Genomic DNA, 17,563 nt, shown 5'->3' on the forward strand with positions numbered 1-17,563 from the left:
AGTCTTGCAAATGAGCATCAATGTTGTCCTTGTATGCCCTTGACTTTGACCTTTCAACCAACTTTTTTTATTTTTAAAACTACAGAAATTTTGAGCATGAGATCAGTTTTGAAAGCATTTTTTTTGTCCTTTACTTGGCACATATTAAAATAGTTCATGCAACTAATCTGCTTACAACACTTTCTGTCCTCAGACGTTGAATGTGCAACATTTTCAGGTTACCCAAACACAAAACGTGAACTATGTGTCTGTTGCCTTTTACCCACACATACGTGCTCTGGATTAAAAATGACCACAAGAGCCATGCCAGTAGAGCATAGGCCCTTATGGGCCTCTTGCTTTCATTAAGTTGGTCTATGGTAAAGGTTGGGATGACCTTGAGTTGAAAAATGGTTTTGCTCAATTATCCAAGATGTTTAATCCTACAGTCCTCAATTTTAATAGGGTTAGTGGCCATGATTAGCAACTGTTATTGATTTGAGGTCACTAAATAAAAAGTCAAGGTCATAGTGATATGAGTGAAATGGTTCCTGTTTAACATGTCCACATATTTTGGTTGTACAGTCTTCAAACTTGTTTTTAAAAATTGTTTTGACAAGTAGATGACCCTGTTATATTGAAGGTGAGTTGGTCAAACATCATTTTCTCCTTGAGACACAATATATTATGATAATTTATTCTCTCAGCATGTCTTTTATTCCTAAAGGGTACTGGTTAAACAAAACACAACTACAAATTGCAGGTACCTAAACTGCTTGGTTTCAAGGTTAAGCACAATGAGATACCAGTGCGATGTCACTGGTACTGATCGCTATGATAGTTATAAGGTGGACTTTGACAGTATATTCCTGTTGATTAATAGAACTCAGATAAAACTTTTCGGAATAGAAAACGACCAGAATTGTGTCACTGAATGTTTACCATAATAAAATTAAGATATTAAAGTGTGATTTGTGCCAATTTTGCATCACTGCAACTGCTTTCTTTATATTCATAGGCATTTATTGTTATTCCTGTTTACACTCCTGCCTGTGAATAAATATAATAATAAACCTTTTGCCTACAACTCTGCTGTTGTGTTTAAAGTTTGTTTGTCTTGTTTTTACAACGATTTGCCTATACTGCCAGAGATGTGAATGTGATGACAATACATTAAACACGTGTCATATGACATTTAGGGACATATCGTTGGTTACTATAAAAAGTCCCGTAATTTTACAATAACTTGCTATAAGACAAGTGACACAAAAAATTCAATGATTTTTGGTAAATTTAAATGCCTTTGAAAATTAAGGAATAAACTAGTTCTCGAGTTGGTTTGGTTTTTCCATAGTTTTATTTAGTAGAGGTCAATCCCAGATGGAGGCTGCTCATCCTACGGAAGACCCTCAATTGGCACATGACACAATTTGACCAGAAATCCATCTAAGTTCACATTGTTGATAAATATGAAGGCAGAGGAATATAAATTAAAATATTTTTATTTATTTTTGTCTTTCTGAGATGAGGAAATTCTGAGGCTCATTTGGTGAAATTCAGTGTCTGCCTCGCGTAGTGGTTACAACAAAGTAGGGCTATAATGCCCCGGCTATTACTTTAGTGAATATTATAATAGTTTACTACAACTTTTAAAAGATGCATTTTGGTATTTGAAAATTCATTCGAAAGAATTACCGAATATTCAAATATCAATTTTGCCATTCGCTTGCATGCCTGGTATTTATTGCACCTATATGTTGACAGGCGGGGATGGTGTGTAAGCTGAGCACGAGAACCACGATCCTGGCTGCCACAAACCCTAAAGGACAATATGACCCAAATGAGGTAAATGCAGTTGTTGTTTTTTGCTATGAAATCTAAGTTGCTAAGCTGAGTAGAATATTTTATACTCAAATTTATAGGGGAAAGTTTATTTTTCTCCATCCCTTGTACATGTGTGTTGTTGATTCTGCAGTCACTGTCAGTGAACATCGCACTGGCAAGTCCGTTACTGAGCCGTTTTGACCTCGTTCTTGTGCTGCTAGACACCCAGAACGAGGACTGGGACCGTGTCGTCTCTGACTACATCCTGCTGGGCAAGCATCCAGCCCACATTGAGGGAGACAAGCCTCCACTAACCTGGAGCATGGAAAAGATGCAAGGTTACATATCACTGATAAAGACACTCAGCCCAGAACTCACTCCTGGAGCAACCAGGTAAAACATAAGTGGGATAAATTCAACACAAAACAAAACAAAGATCCAGTTTGCACCCTCGTACACTTACCCATAACAACTTTCAGCTGATCAGTCATGTCAATAACAGAAATTATTTGTAAGTCAATGTATCTTAAGCGCTCAAAATAGCTGTTAAATGTTTGATTTCTCTACGAAATTAGACTCCAAGACAAAGAGACTTATATGTTTTTTATCATCTTTTATAAAATTTAGGTTTTTTTTATATTAAAAATCCAACTTAAATGAGGTTTCCATGGCAACCCCATGTTCAATTAAGATTCACTTCAATGTTTATTGTACATGGCTGTCTATTGTTAGCCTTATATAAGTAAAAATTGCAGAATACAAAAAGTAAAGTACATGACATGACAAAAATAATGAAATAAAAAGTTTTTCCTTAATTACTCAAAATGTAATTTAAATCTAGATGGAACTAGATGTATGGCTTCACCACAAACAGAACCCCAGGTGTGCAACTTCACATGCAAATTATTATTGGTGAAACTTTCATGGCTGTAGCTCAAATACCTTTCCACATATTATAATTGTAACTTGTAAACGCCAATATCTCTGCGGTAACTGGAGACAAAACTAGTGTTCTAGTTTTTTATAAAAACTTTTTTTTTACGCAATAGAGGCCACACTTTTAAACCAATGGTTCTAAAGATTGGTCGGACTGATAGTCTTGATGCAATATTCATTATTTGCTTGAAGCTTTTACTATTGTCTTGATAAATAGCAATAATAACACTATGTTTTCCAACACCTCACATCTGTTATAAATTCAGATGGTTCTACCAAACAGTTTTTGTTTCGCCTGAAAAGGTGACATATAGGTGTTACTTTTGTCGGCGGCAGTGGTGGTGGCTGCGGTCAATGAAACTTTATAGGTAGATAGAACTCTGTCAGGCAAGTGCAGTTCACAAGAACCGTAACTCTTGCTTCCATATTTTTAGAGCTATTGCCCTTTGTTGGAGTCAGCGTCCCGTTCCTATATTATTGAACAAAAGTAGGATACAAATGCTGTGGTCATCACTAGGAAATCTAAGGTAAATTGTTATGGAAATAGAGTACTACTCAGGTCAGCTTTCTAGCAATGCTATTTAAAAAAGTTGGTGTCGGATGTTGGATCAATAGTTGATGCATGTTGCACCTCGACCTCTCTCAGCCTCTACTGGCAACATGTTTCATAAGCCTTTATTTCCCCAATGTATTAAGGTGTTGCTATGTGAGCTTGATACTTTATACTTCTATCAAACATACCAATTTGCTTAATACAAAAATATCACAGTTTCCATGGAAATAATACAAACTTAGTAGCAATCTGAAACCATGCATGTATTCCAAGAGAAATTATGTGGTTACCAGGCATTCATGATCAGAAAATGGTTTTGATTTATTTTTTTGAAAATTAGAAGGCAAAAAGAAAAGCCTATGTCCAGCAACAACACAGTCATGGAATTCAAACTATTGTTATGTTTTCAAAAACCTGTATTATAGGTCATCACAGTGTACATGAGGTTGCCTTGGTTTCAAACAAAACAAGCTTGTAAACACTAGTCCTGTTTTTAGATCACTTGAACACTTTATCATAGTTAGTGTTTATTTTTGGTCTTGTAAACAATTAAGTTGGCACTGACTCTTCATTTAGAAGACAAAAATGATTATTAACATTCTTAGTGTTCAGTTGGAAATGCCACATGAATGGCTTTAGATTAGCCAGTGCGTATTGTGAGCTTCTAAATAACACACTTGATAAGACCAATAAATCACTAAATGCAAAGTTGGTAGTTGTATTTTCATTACTTCAGTGAAATTGTGATCGTTTGAACAGGTGGTTGTTTGATAACTAGAATCAGTTGAGATCGAGGCTGTGGCCCGACCATAACTCCTTCTATTTTCATACTGACGATGGACCTCATGAAGTCGAGGACTTCAGCACCATTGCCAGTCCCAAATTCACAAATTCTCGGCAAAACCTCATGATTGCCTTTGTGGTCATGATTTCACACATTTTCCGAAAGCATGTTCCAAAATAAGCAAACACTTGCCAGGCATTAAAGTTTTCACAAGTTCTAAAATGCAATGCCAGATGAAAGGAAATTTGATAAGGTGTGAAAAAACAATTATCACGATTTACACATGACCACTTTTACTTGTGAAGGGCATTTGAAAAGATAATTTTTCATCATTGATTTTGTAAAACTTAAAGTTGACTTATATCATTATATGCATTGTCTTGTTGCTTGTTTAGGAAATATGCTTTTTTTTATTTTAAGTCATTTCATAGACGACTAAAATGGAAACTTGGGTTGTAAGAAACATCGGATCACTCGAGGTTTGAGCTCAGGCTCTGGCGTCCTGGAGATGGAGATTTGGCGGTTTTGAAATCTGCTTAATGAATTTTTCATTGTTAGAGCTCTTCTAATCGATTAAATGTGAATCTGTCAGGAGGTCCCATTGGGGGTGCCATGAGCCTGAACACTAAGGTGTTTCCATGGTGATCACTGGAATGATCCTGGGATCTTCTTGTTTATAAAACAGGGTCGTGATAGCATGACCATAAACATTGTCAATATCTTTGGTAAGGATTGGATACAAAATGTCAATAAAAGAGGGCCAACTACGTGACTGGTAACATTTTGATAATAGTTTGGTATATGGTGTGAAGAATGGGATCTTATTTATCTCTCAACACAGTCACAGTCACACATGGGAAATTTGTGAATTATGCCAGATTTTGGTGTGCCTTGAAACACCTTGAAACGCATTCTCCACATTTCAATATCAATGTGCAATTTTACCAAAGATGTGCATTTTTACATCTTTTTACAACTAATTTTTCACATATTTTTTGTTTAGGCCAAATAAAAAAATAGGTGCGTTTCAGGTAACGCTGCCAAAAAAAATAGGGTAGGTAGGTCGGAATATTTTTTTATTTTTTTATATATTTTTTTACGAGGGGTGATCCAGAATTACGTGGACTTATTACATATTTTCTATATTTTTCGTCCAAATGATTTTTTAATTCATGAATATCTTATTCAAAGTATTCTGCATAGACGGTATGAAATTTAGGTCTGTAAAATTAATGAGTATTGCAAAATTACGGAATGTAAAATAACAGGAACGCACGGTCGGCACACCGTCTTATTTTAACGTTTACAATCTTTTTATGTATCTCTTACAACATGCTTTTCTTCCATGTTTATCTATGAAATTCCGCCAAATTATGTCACGTACTACATTGACTTCATACTAATATACTGTTCAAGTTTCTTACGTTTGAAAGTTGTTATATTCTGACTTGATTACAAGCACAGTCTAGGACACAACATGGCGTCATCAGACTTTGTGGAAGCGCGAGACGATGAAGTTTTGCATTTAATTGGGGAAAACATGGACACAGATTATGATAATGATGGCCGAGGTGAAAATGAAGCAACATGTGTCGTTCATTAGTATTTAACTGGCATTAACGTTTAAGAGAATGATGATATTCCATAGAAGACGATAAGGAAAAATTCAGATGAAGACGAGTGGCACGACGTTTTTGACGTCGGTAAAGAACGTCATCAGAGGGGATCGCCATTTGACGGTTTTTGTTGAAGAAAGCATCGTCGGGGCAGGATACGGAAGTGCAAAGAGTTTTAAGAGACGATTTAGGGGTTCATTTTTTCTATCTATTTATATTTTTATAATATATGCAGTGGAGTACGCGCCATGTGTCAGTGTTGGTTGGTAATACTTCGAAAAAATATAACGCTTTATGAGCACAACGTCATTGACGTCATTGGACTGTGCCGGTCGGGTTCAACCATGTATCGTAATTTGATTGCAATTCAGCGAAAATTCAATGTTTTGCTCTGAAAATTGCAGGAATTATGTAGAATATGTTATATGTATTGAATATGAAGTTTTTATGTTCTATGTGAAATGATGTTTGAATTATTAAAAAAGTCCACGTAATTCTGGATCAACCCTCGTATATATTGATTTCAGTAACTGTTGACTCAGGTAGTTACTACCCATCCTTAACGATTTATTGCCTGTTGAAAAGGATGTGTGATATATTTAATGGAGGATTAAAGAAACAACAAGGGCAATCAAGAGATTAAGAAAACACAGACATGACATGTTTGTAAAACGATCCGCCAATAAACTTTGAAACTTGTACCACACTTTTAATATAGACTTTATGAAGCAATAATCGTACAGTAATACTCATTGTGACATCAATAGAATAATAAAAGTCAACACATTCAATGCTACAGGTAACTATTTAATGTGATGAATTAAAGTTAGAAATGCAATACTTAAGTTACAATCGAAAACACCACTCAGAAACATAAATCCTGCATAGCAATATCCATTCTCTCCATGAGATCCTCGTGGGTATAACTGAGAGTTATGTGACGTCACACAATGTGACTGTTTGATCTGAAGCCGATAAAAGGTGTTTATTCATTTCAATGCATGTATAAAATGGTGTTGAATGGGATTTTAATTAACTTGATGAAGGAGTTACACTTATAGGCGTAATAACCATTGATAACTACAGATACATTAGTAAGTGGTAAAATGCAGACATGAAGAAAAAAGGCAGGTTTACCATACATGTAGATAAAATGTAAAAATGGTTATTTTCTATGAATTCGGAGAGCGAAAAATTAATTATTTTAAGGTGTCGGAACTCTATGGTGAAGTACGGTAAATACATTCAGAAATCTAACTCTAATATTGTCAACTTTATGTACATACATTTCGTAACAAATGCTTTTCGTACCCAAATCACATTTTTTCAGGGGAAAATAGGTTAGGGTCGGCGGGAAAAAATAGGGTCGGTCGGGTAACCTGAAACAGACCTATTTTTTTATTTGGCCTTATAAACTCTGGTTTGATTTTACTGTAGTCGTCTGCATTTATGTTTGTTTCCATAGAAACTATGTAAATAAATTTATAACAAATGGTAAAATAAATATTCCTTCATATATTATTGGCACACACTGTAGGTTGATGCACACACTGTAGGTTGATGCACACACACTGTAGGTTGATGCACACACTGTAGGTTGATGCACACACTGTAGGTTGATGCACACACTGTAGGTTGATGCACACACTGTAGGTTGATGCACACACTGTAGGTTGATGCCAGTTATTATGTTTTTAATTTTAATGTTAAACTCATTGGACTTTTATGATCAAAGGAAAAAATGTGTACCGATAGAAAAATATTAGCCGTTATAATTGTTTTATTTTAGTTAATAGCTACGTAGCCAAAAATTCCAAAGCACAAAAATATCGATAATTTTTTATTTGTACCTAAATCATATGCATTTTTACCTCGACTATATGCAGAATAAGGAGGTTTTACTACTCGCCTAGACGTCGACATCGGCAATAGCGTCTGCTTCAAGTTTTAGTGCAAGTTGGCATTTTCATGTATAACTCCAATACCCTTCTTTCGATCTACTTAATACGTTACACACTTGTTCAGGACCATCACACAATGAGGATACATAACTCAATATTATCCTTAATACAAATTATGGCCCCTGTTTGACTAAGGAACATAGGTGAAAGTTTTAGGGCACATTGTGTCAGGTTCAAGTTTTAGGGCAAGTAAGTACTTTACACAATTATTGAAGTCCATCATACAATAAGGTTACATAACTCCGTATTTACCCTAAATATAAATGATGGCCCTTGAGTGACATTTTTGTTGTTGACTTTTTTATTATTTTTGACAAGCACATTTTTATATTTTAAAACAAGTTTTACAAAGAGAAATCTGGTTATTAGAATGACATGCATCGTTGTTCAGAAGGGTTGTGTATATAGGAAGAGTTTATGGAGACCTTTCATGGGATTGTGTTTGGGGCTCCGAGATTAATGGTTCATGGTCTAGGTCACTTTAGCTTAAAATGGTTAGTACTGAATAACTGAAGTTAGGGTTGACCTATTGTTTACTTTTTAATTTGACATTTTTTATTGCTTTTTACAGGCACATATGACATAATAATTTTATTAATTTCTATGATAAAGCAGCGTATAGAGTTGAGTGCTCTGTCCTATGACAGCTGTTATTTCTGTTTTGACATTTAAGTCGAATGTGTAAAACACGATTATGGATTAAAGTTAGATTTTGGCATAAACCTATATTCTGCGCCGTTAATATTGAAAAATCACAGCATACCACTCGCTTGTGACTCGATATGACTGGCACATGACCAACAATGCATACAATGCATGGAAAGTGTTACTGGCAAATGACCAACAATGCATACAATGCATGGAAAGTGTTACTGGCACATGACCAACAATGCAGACAATGCATGGAAAGTGTTACTGGCACATGACCAACAATGCAGACAATGCATGGAAAGTGTTACTGGCACATGACCAACAATGCAGACAATGCATGGAAAGTGTTACTGGCACATGACCAACAATGCAGACAATGCATGGAAAGTGTTACTGGCACATGACCAACAATGCAGACAATGCATGGAAAGTGTTACTGGCACATGGTATTTATTATCAAATTTAATGGATTAAAGCCGCACTCTCACAGATTGAACTTTTTAACAACTTTGTTATTTTTTGTCTTGGAACAAGCCAATTTTTGTTAAAATCCACGGAAACCAGTTATAAAAGACCGCAGACAAAAAATTGATCGCAGATTTTTATATTTTAGTTCAAAATTTGATGTTTTGTGCATTTTTCTTAAAACATTAGTAACGGTTTAAGCCATAAAACATTAATTTCGATCGGAAATATGAAATCAGTGATCTGGTCTTTTGTCAGCAGTCTTATATCACTGGTTTGCTGATAATTACTCAAACATTTGCTTATTCCAAGAAAAATAATGAAAATGTCAAAACTGTGAGAGTGCAGCTTTTACTGTTTGAACAAACATGCCATCACTTTAAGCCTCTCTCTAATTGTTATCGTTATCCATGTATACATTTTAATGCATTTTGATTCAACATTTGCATAAAATATTGAGCTGAGTGTTTTTCTCAATGGATGAATTCTTACAAATTTCAAAAGCTGAGTACCGGTAATCTTGAGAAGGACCCTGTACAACTGGGAGGGGCGGGGGCTGATATCTAGATCAACAACCCCAAAGGTTTCTGCCTTAAGAACTAAAGGGAAAAAGAGAACACTGCTTAATATTATCTTGAGAAGTATGAGGCCATAATGGCTGTTGAAAGAGGACGAACATCTAAAAACCAAAATGCAGAAGACTTCAGCATTCTGCAGAATACTCTTTCAACTTGGTTGAAAAACAAAGATCAAATTAAAGCCAGATTTCTCGCCGGTAACATAGAGCCCGAAACGTAAGCTAGCTCTTTTTTGTGGAGATAGCATAGCAAATAGTTAACGAGGTAACAATTCTGTAAGTAATCCCTGTTGGCTCAACATTCTCGAGGCTCGAGGTATTTTGGCCGGTCCCTAGAATATGGAGCCAACAAGTTTCGACTGTAAATCTTTTAGGCATTTTTTAATAAAATCTACTCTTCACCACACACATGACTTAGTCATATTAAATTATCTACCATGGTATACTTGCTAAACCAAATGCATTCAACAAAACTTATTGGACATGTTTATAAAGAGTGTGTCTAAGGTCTTTTTCTACAATGACAGGATATTCGCGCAAAATTCCTCTGGATCAAATCAACCACATTCTATTTATTCTCTGTATGTTGTCAAGTTTTACCTATACAATGGAACAGGCGAATGTAAATATTTTGTTAGTGATAGGCCCAAGTGGATCATTGTCACTTAGTGAAACCCCGAGTGGCTCATTGCCACTTGTAAGTTAGTGATAGGTCCGAGTGGATCATTGTCACTTAGTGGAACCCAGAGTGGATCGTTGCCACTTGTAAGTTAGTGATAGGTCCGAGTGGATCATTGTCACTTAGTGAAACCCAGAGTGGATCGTTGCCACTTGTAAGTTAGTGATAGGCCCAAGTGGATCGTTGTCACTTGTAAGTTAGTGATAGGCCCGAGTGGGTCATCATCACTTGTAAGTTAGTGATAGGTCCGAGTGGATCATTGTCACTTGTAAGTTAGTGATAGGCCCAAGTGGATCGTTGCCACTTGTAAGTTAGTGATAGGCCCGAGTGGGTCATCATCACTTGTAAGTTAGTGATAGGCCCAAGTGGATCATTGCCACTTGTAAGTAAGTGATATGCCCGAGTGGGTCATTGGCACTTGTAAGTTAGTGATAGGCCTTAGTGGGTCATTGGCACTTGTAAGTTAGTGATAGGCCCGAGTGGGTCATTGCATACATGCCATATCCCCCGGCGGGGGAAAAAATCCCCCGGAATTTCGATCCATCCCCCGATCTTCCGGAATTTAAAAAAAAAAAAAAAAATTTTTTTTTTTTTTTTTTTTTTTAATTTTACATCAGGCAATAATGACGAAGTGAAACCACAGTATGTGAGTGAAACTCTCCAAAAGGAAACTTTTACAACAAATGATCAATTAATTTGTAGTAATTATCAAAGGCAAAGAAATATTACTCTTTTGGAAGGAAGAAATTAATAATATTTATTCTATTCTCTTATTGTCTGAAAGTCATCAAAGCTGATAGAATTAAGCACAATTTTTTTAAAGACTTTGGAGGAAGGTAAATTTAATTTAATTGTCTCGAAAACATATTTTTCCAATGACGTATTTTGTTCTGCAAGTGCATTACAGTATGACATGACAGTGTATCATAAAAATATGATAAATCATGACATAAAATAATTCTGTATAATGAAAAAGTTAAGAGGTGTTCAAAGCAAACTATATGTGAATACATTTTTTCATACTTGCGTCTAAAAATATTTTAAAATTTAGCCAACTTAGACCTGCTAAAATAATCCCCCTGAATACAACCCAAATCCCCCTGAATTTTCAGCCTTTTCAACAAATCCCCCTGAATGGTCCCCAGAAAATATGGCATGTATGGTCATTGGCACTTGTAAGTTAGTGAAAGGCCCGAGTGGATCATTGGCACTTGTAAGTTAGTGATAGGCCCGAGTGGATCATTGGCACTTCTAAGTTAGTGATAGGCCCGAGTGGGTCATTGCCACTTGTAAGTTATTGATAGGCCCGAGTGGTTCATTGCCACTTGTAAGTTAGTGATTGGTCCGAGTGCATCAATGTCACTTGTAGGTTAGTGATAGGCCCGAGTGGTTCATTGCCACTTGTAAGTTAGTGATAGGTCCGAGTGCATCAATGTCACTTGTAGGTTAGTGATAGGCCCTAGTGCATCAATGTCCATTGAAAGTTAGTGATAGGCCCGAGTGGGTCATTGCCACTTGTAAGTTAGTGATAGGCCCAAGTGGTTCATTGCCACTTGTAAGTTAGTGATAGGTCCGAGTGCATCAATGTCACTTGTAGGTTAGTGATAGGCCCAAGTGCATAATGTCACTTTTAAGTTAGTGATAGGCCCGAGTGGTTCATTGCCACTTGTAAGTTAGTGATAGGCCCAAGTGGTTCATTGCCACTTGTAAGTTAGTGATAGGCCCGAGTGGGTCATTCCCACTTGTATGTTAGTGATAGGCCCAAGTGGTTCATTGCCACTTGTAAGTTAGTGACAGGTCCAAGTGGATCAATGTCACTTTTAAGTTAGTGATAGGCCCGAGTGGGTCATTGCCACTTGTAAGTTAGTGATAGGCCCAAATGGTTCATTGCCACTTGTAAGTTAGTGATAGGTCCGAGTGCATCAATGTGACTTGTAGGTTAGTGATAGGCCCAAGTGCATAATGTCACTTTTAAGTTAGTGATAGGCCCGAGTGGTTCATTGCCACTTGTAAGTTAGTGATAGGCCCAAGTGGTTCATTGCCACTTGTAAGTTAGTGATAGGCCCCAGTGGGTCATTCCCACTTGTAAGTTAGTGATAGGCCCGAGTGGTTCATTGCCACTTGGTCATTCCCACTTGTAAGTTAGTGATAGGCCCGAGAGGTTCATTGCCACTTGTAAGTTAGTGACAGGTCCAAGGGGATCAATGTCACTTGTAAGTTAGTGATAGGCCCGAGTGGGTCATTGCCACTTGCGAGTTAGTGATAGGCCCAAATGGTTCATTGCCACTTGTAAGTTAGTGATAGGCCCGGGTGAATCATTGTCACTTGTAAGTCAGTGAAATGCCCGAGTGGATCAATGTCACTTGTAAGTAAGTGATAGGTCCGAATGGATCTATGTCACTTGTAAGTTAGTGATATGTCCGAGTGGATCAGTGTCACTTGTCAGTTAGTGATAGGTCCGAATGGATCTATGTCACTTGTAAGTTAGTGATATGTCCGAGTGAATCAATGTCACTTGTCAGTTAGTGATAGGTCCGAGTGGATCATTGTCACTTGTAAGTTAGTGATAGTCTCAAATGGATCATTGTCACTTTTGAGTGAAAAACCTTTAAATACTTACCGTATTATATCATGTATAGGACGCTAGCATAGATAGGACGCAGGCAAAAAAATTGTTGAGAAAACGGGTAAAACCCCTTAATATATAAGATAGGACGCAGCGGAAAAATTTCAAAATCGGAGCCGAAAAATTGAGGTTGGTAAAGTATTAATAACATATATTGAAGTAAAAAAACAAACAAAAATTGTATATTAGGCATATTTCGATAATTGTCTTGTGTAGTTCGATAATTATCGTCCTAATTCGGTAATTAAGCGTACACAACAATGATATATGTCTTGACATTTTGAGAACATTCACGCATAATATAAGACTTATACAAATGCTGTAATAGACTAGTTCTGACTGACAGTCAACCGTTGCATCTCCCGACATGCCTTCTGAATGACAGTCAACCGTTGCAAAACTGTGTATTGTCAAAACTAATGTTTGTTTTGATAAGGCTTGTCGCTGCGCGGATTAAAGCATGTCAGCATAATTATTGCGTGTCGGTAATTAGCCTTGCCAGCAGAAGGCACCTCGGGTCAAGTGCGAACAAACAAACAACAATACGGTATTACCATCGCAATAGTTTGTTCTATTGATGTTTTTCTAATGACAGACAGCGGGTGTTTTTCACACCTTCGCACATTTGAAAAGATTTGATAGTGACAATAATGCTACTTTGCGTTATGCACATTCCTTTATTAATTTTTTAAAACAGTAACATACAACAAAATGTTTTGTAAAATATCGAAACATTAAAATCATGAAAACGATTAATTGATAAATACCTCCTTTCCCGATTTTCCGTTGCCGTTATAACTCAATCCAGTTAAAGTGCTGACTCACATCGAGTTTTTGTGAGTAGCGTCCCTTTTGTAAAAAAGTAAACACTGGTGTTTGTTTTCAATTTATTTCTCAATAAATCATTTTAAAGTAAACATTCAATATATTTCTGCGTGTGTTAACTTGCGTGATTTGACCTATGTCAGTTGTTCTCTTCGGTGACGCAGTACAGATACTATTATTACCGCGTTCTTCCCCGGTTCGATATTTTCGACCTGAAATGGACTTGGAAAAAAACAGATGAAATTCTAATAGCATAGAAAGGACGCAGGCACTTTTTAAGACGAGAATTGGGGGTAAAAAATTGCGTCCTATGCATGATATAATACTAAATTATGCATTTATAGAAAATATTTATAACTGATAACAAGATTATAACTGTGTATTTAATAGCTGAAAATGCAATTATTGGTGAGTGCTAAAAGATTTACTCTGATCAACTATCGTTTCATAAGGTAGAAATACCGTCTTTTCTGCAAATTAAACTCAGTTTCCTTCATAAGAAGCATTGTTTCCGACATTTTTTGCATCTGTATTGATATCTTTAAACAGTTTTATTTATTTTGGTTAATCTTATCTGGGAGTAAGAGTGCATCTTTAAGTAAGGAAGCTTGTAGTGAATTGGTATAGTAGTAAGAAAGTTGGAGTCCAATTTATTGTGTGATGGGTTGGGGAAGCAGAAATAGTTCATCTGAGCATGTTGCTATGGCATGCTGCAAGGTTTTTAAGCAAATTAATTACTTTATGACTCCTAGTAGCTATTTGGACAATTCTACATTTGTAACTTTCTCAATCAGTAGAATTATTGTGCATTTTGCAATGTAATAAATTTCAAATAGCTTCATAAAGCCTGTCAAGTGTTTGACAAGTGATCACCACTGAATGGGCATTGTGTATGGATATTAAGTGAGCGGGGGATGCAGTATTACCATAGCCACCATGTAACAAAGATAAAGTGCCATATTATGGGTTTCGAGATAACTATGTTATAATTTCCTCATTACGGTTTATCTAAGGACATTCAATTAAGCCAGTGAGAGTGTGCACTTTAAGCTGAATGCAGACTCATAAATATGTTGGAATTGTCCTTAAGAATCATTTTAATGGAAAGCATAATCATTAATGATAACCAGACATTTAATAAAGCTGAAATGATTGTAAACTTGTAGGAGCAAGGTCAACCTGTTTATTAACTGTTTAATGTTTTACATTGGGCTGGGTGATGCTAGTTTGGCTAATGAAAACTTTGAATGAGTATGATTTTGAAAGGACCGGGCGCATATTCATTACTCTCTTAAGTCTGAGTTTGAAATCTGGGCTCAGAAAAGTGATTTCTAAATATTTCAAAAAATCTTTGTAATAACCATTCGAATTTCTGTCATAATTACTCTTGAGAGTTCAATTTTACAAAAGATTTAATATACGGTATGCAGTTTGAAGATTTTAGATTCAAAATCAAACTTGTGACGTTAGTTCATATTATGGGCCCTGGTCACAGGATCTGAGTTTAACCCCTTTCCTAGCTTGTACTCAAGCTGGGCCTATGCGAGTTTGGTTAGTGGTCAACAAGCGGGACATGTGGGTTTCTTCGGAGTGCTATGGTATACCACACAGCACAAAAGCACATGAAAGTGTGCTATTGAGCTTGATTATGACAATGTTATAAGAACTTGTTCACCCCTGGTTCTCTCCCCTGACAGGGTGTTGCGGCAGTACTACCATGCCCAGCGAGGCTCGGATGACAGGAACGCCGCCCGCACCACCATGAGGCTTCTACAGAGTATCATCAGGCTCGCCCAGGGTGAGATATCTGGCCCCAAAGTTACAAAATACTAAATCGCAAGTCATTTTACCACTTAAAACGTTGTTCAAAATCGTATTTGGTTTTAAAATTGCACTGTCAGTCCATCTGGTTTTCCATGTCCAGCCTGTATTTTTGTCAAGCAGACAGGGATTTTAAAATCACTTGGCACAGTGTTCAGTACAGCAAGACCCATATCCCTACCACAAAGGTATAGGTCACACATTGGTTTCTTGTTATGGAATGCTGCCTATATGCATAAACAGAACAGTATGTCATGTCTGGGCTGTACATTTGTCATGTACAGAAGGTTACAATTGACTGGTGCATTATATAATGCTGCACTTACAGGTTTATCATCATTTATGGAATGCTGCATATATTAACATTGATAGAACATCCACCTGCGTCATGCCTGGAGATAATTTAATGTTACTTTACACATGTGTTTCGGTACATAAAGGTGACGTGTCAGATGCCAGACCAATGTCCCTACTTCTTAGGCATTGCTCCTCCACACTTCACGTCAACCATCATGGGGACTGGCATATGCTTATAGTTTATGTATAATAACTATTTCCGAATGTATGCTTATTCGTTATTGCATACCGAATTATACTGTGTATAGGACACACTTTTTCCCCCAGAAATTAGTAAAAGAAAATGCCTGGGATAGTATTAGGATTCTGACAAAAAAATAATCAGAGTCCATTTTAGGCTGAATTTTGAACTTGCAATGAGGAAGGGGTAGTACAGTGGTCATCGAAGAAAATAACTGACATAAGTATACACAAGTCATATAAATAGATAAAAAATGGTTACTTCAAATCATTAAATGAGAAATAAATGGAGAACAAATAGTTTGTTTACTTTATACTTTCAAAGGGACATAACTCACATCTCATGGATTGAGTTACATCGACAGTGTAAAATCAGAATATATGGTAAGTGCAGGGTGAGTGAATAAAACATAGTTAATTATTTTAAAGTTTTGATATTGTACTATAGATTTTGTAGTACAATAAATTTCTGTATTAAATTTTAATAAATATACATACATACTGTGAAGTGGAATCATTGTCACTATCAGTGTTGTTCTCAATGTGTGAGGGTACAAAAATATCCCTCTAACTATAACTAGAGTAACATACCAATAGATAAAATTGTTGCAATGCCAAACATGTTTTAATACTTAGCTGAAGGTGTTGACATGTTGAGAACTTTTGCGTACTATATCAAGCTGTTGCTTTACATGGTTTGCCATTGTCATGAGCCAAAGAAAATCATATTTAAAACAAATTCTGCTGATTTTGACATTTTTCCACTGCCTCCTATCTATGGTGAAAAGGATTTTACCTGATTTTCCTCTTAATATTTTTCCTGTGTCCGATCTATGCTAGTCTTCTACACACAGTATAATTTGGTAATCTATTGAACTGTATGGCACTTTGGGGGCATTTATCACTAATTGTAACAGCTCTTGTTTAATGTGCATTCTCCAATAAAATATGTTTAATAAAGACTTAAGTCAAGATTCCAAAGAAAAAATAGTCAACAGCAAAAAATGTAAATGTGTAAACTCATTGTTCTTTAACAAATACTCAAGGACAGTTTTTGCTCTGGAATTATTGAAAACAGTTTTCTATCAACACATTCTGTGAGAAAATATGTTTTTAAAAATGGTAAAATCATTTTAGATTTTGAGTCGTAAAATGCTTCTATGTGGTAAAATGAGTGGAGATTGAGCTTGGGTGATGAGGCCTTTTTTATGATGATACAGAAATGTTGATGAGGCCTGTTGTGATGATACAGAAATGTTGATGAGGCCTGTTGTGATGATACAGAAATGTTGATGAGGCCTGTTGTGATGATACAGAAATGTTGATGAGGCCTGTTGTGATGATACAGAAATGTTGATGAGGCCTGTTGTGATGATACAGAAATATTGATGAGGCCTGTTGTGATGATACAGAAATGTTAATGAGGCCTGTTGTGATGATACAGAAATGTTGATGAAGCCTGTTGTGATGATACAGAAATGTTGATGAGGCCTGTTGTGATGATACAGAAATGTTGATGAGGCCTGTTGTGATGATACAGAAATGTAAAGATCATTTTGAAGGTGATTCTAATAAAGTAATGAAGTAATTAGTACAGACTGCCAGTGATATAGTGCTTAAGGTATATATTCATTTCAATGAAAACAATATACATATGGTTTTAAATGTATTCTGAAATATTATATGACAGTTATCTAGAAGTTTATATGACAGTTATCTAGAAGTTTAT

General features: G+C 36.1%; 1 protein-coding gene across 1 annotated transcript in view; it reads left to right on the forward strand.

Annotated features, from left to right (window-relative positions):
- The window catches only part of LOC128232430 (DNA helicase MCM9-like), an 81,164-nt gene that overhangs the window by 49,470 nt on the left and 14,131 nt on the right, over nucleotides 1–17,563 (forward strand). Inside the window, exons 13-15 of the mRNA XM_052945973.1 lie at nucleotides 1,744–1,824; nucleotides 1,955–2,196; nucleotides 15,174–15,274. Coding sequence (XP_052801933.1) covers nucleotides 1,744–1,824; nucleotides 1,955–2,196; nucleotides 15,174–15,274 — 424 coding nt within the window. The remainder of the gene's footprint in view (nucleotides 1–1,743; nucleotides 1,825–1,954; nucleotides 2,197–15,173; nucleotides 15,275–17,563) is intronic.

Source organism: Mya arenaria, chromosome 4 (genome assembly GCF_026914265.1).
Source record: "Mya arenaria isolate MELC-2E11 chromosome 4, ASM2691426v1".
NCBI classification, from domain to species: Eukaryota; Metazoa; Mollusca; class Bivalvia; order Myida; family Myidae; genus Mya; species Mya arenaria.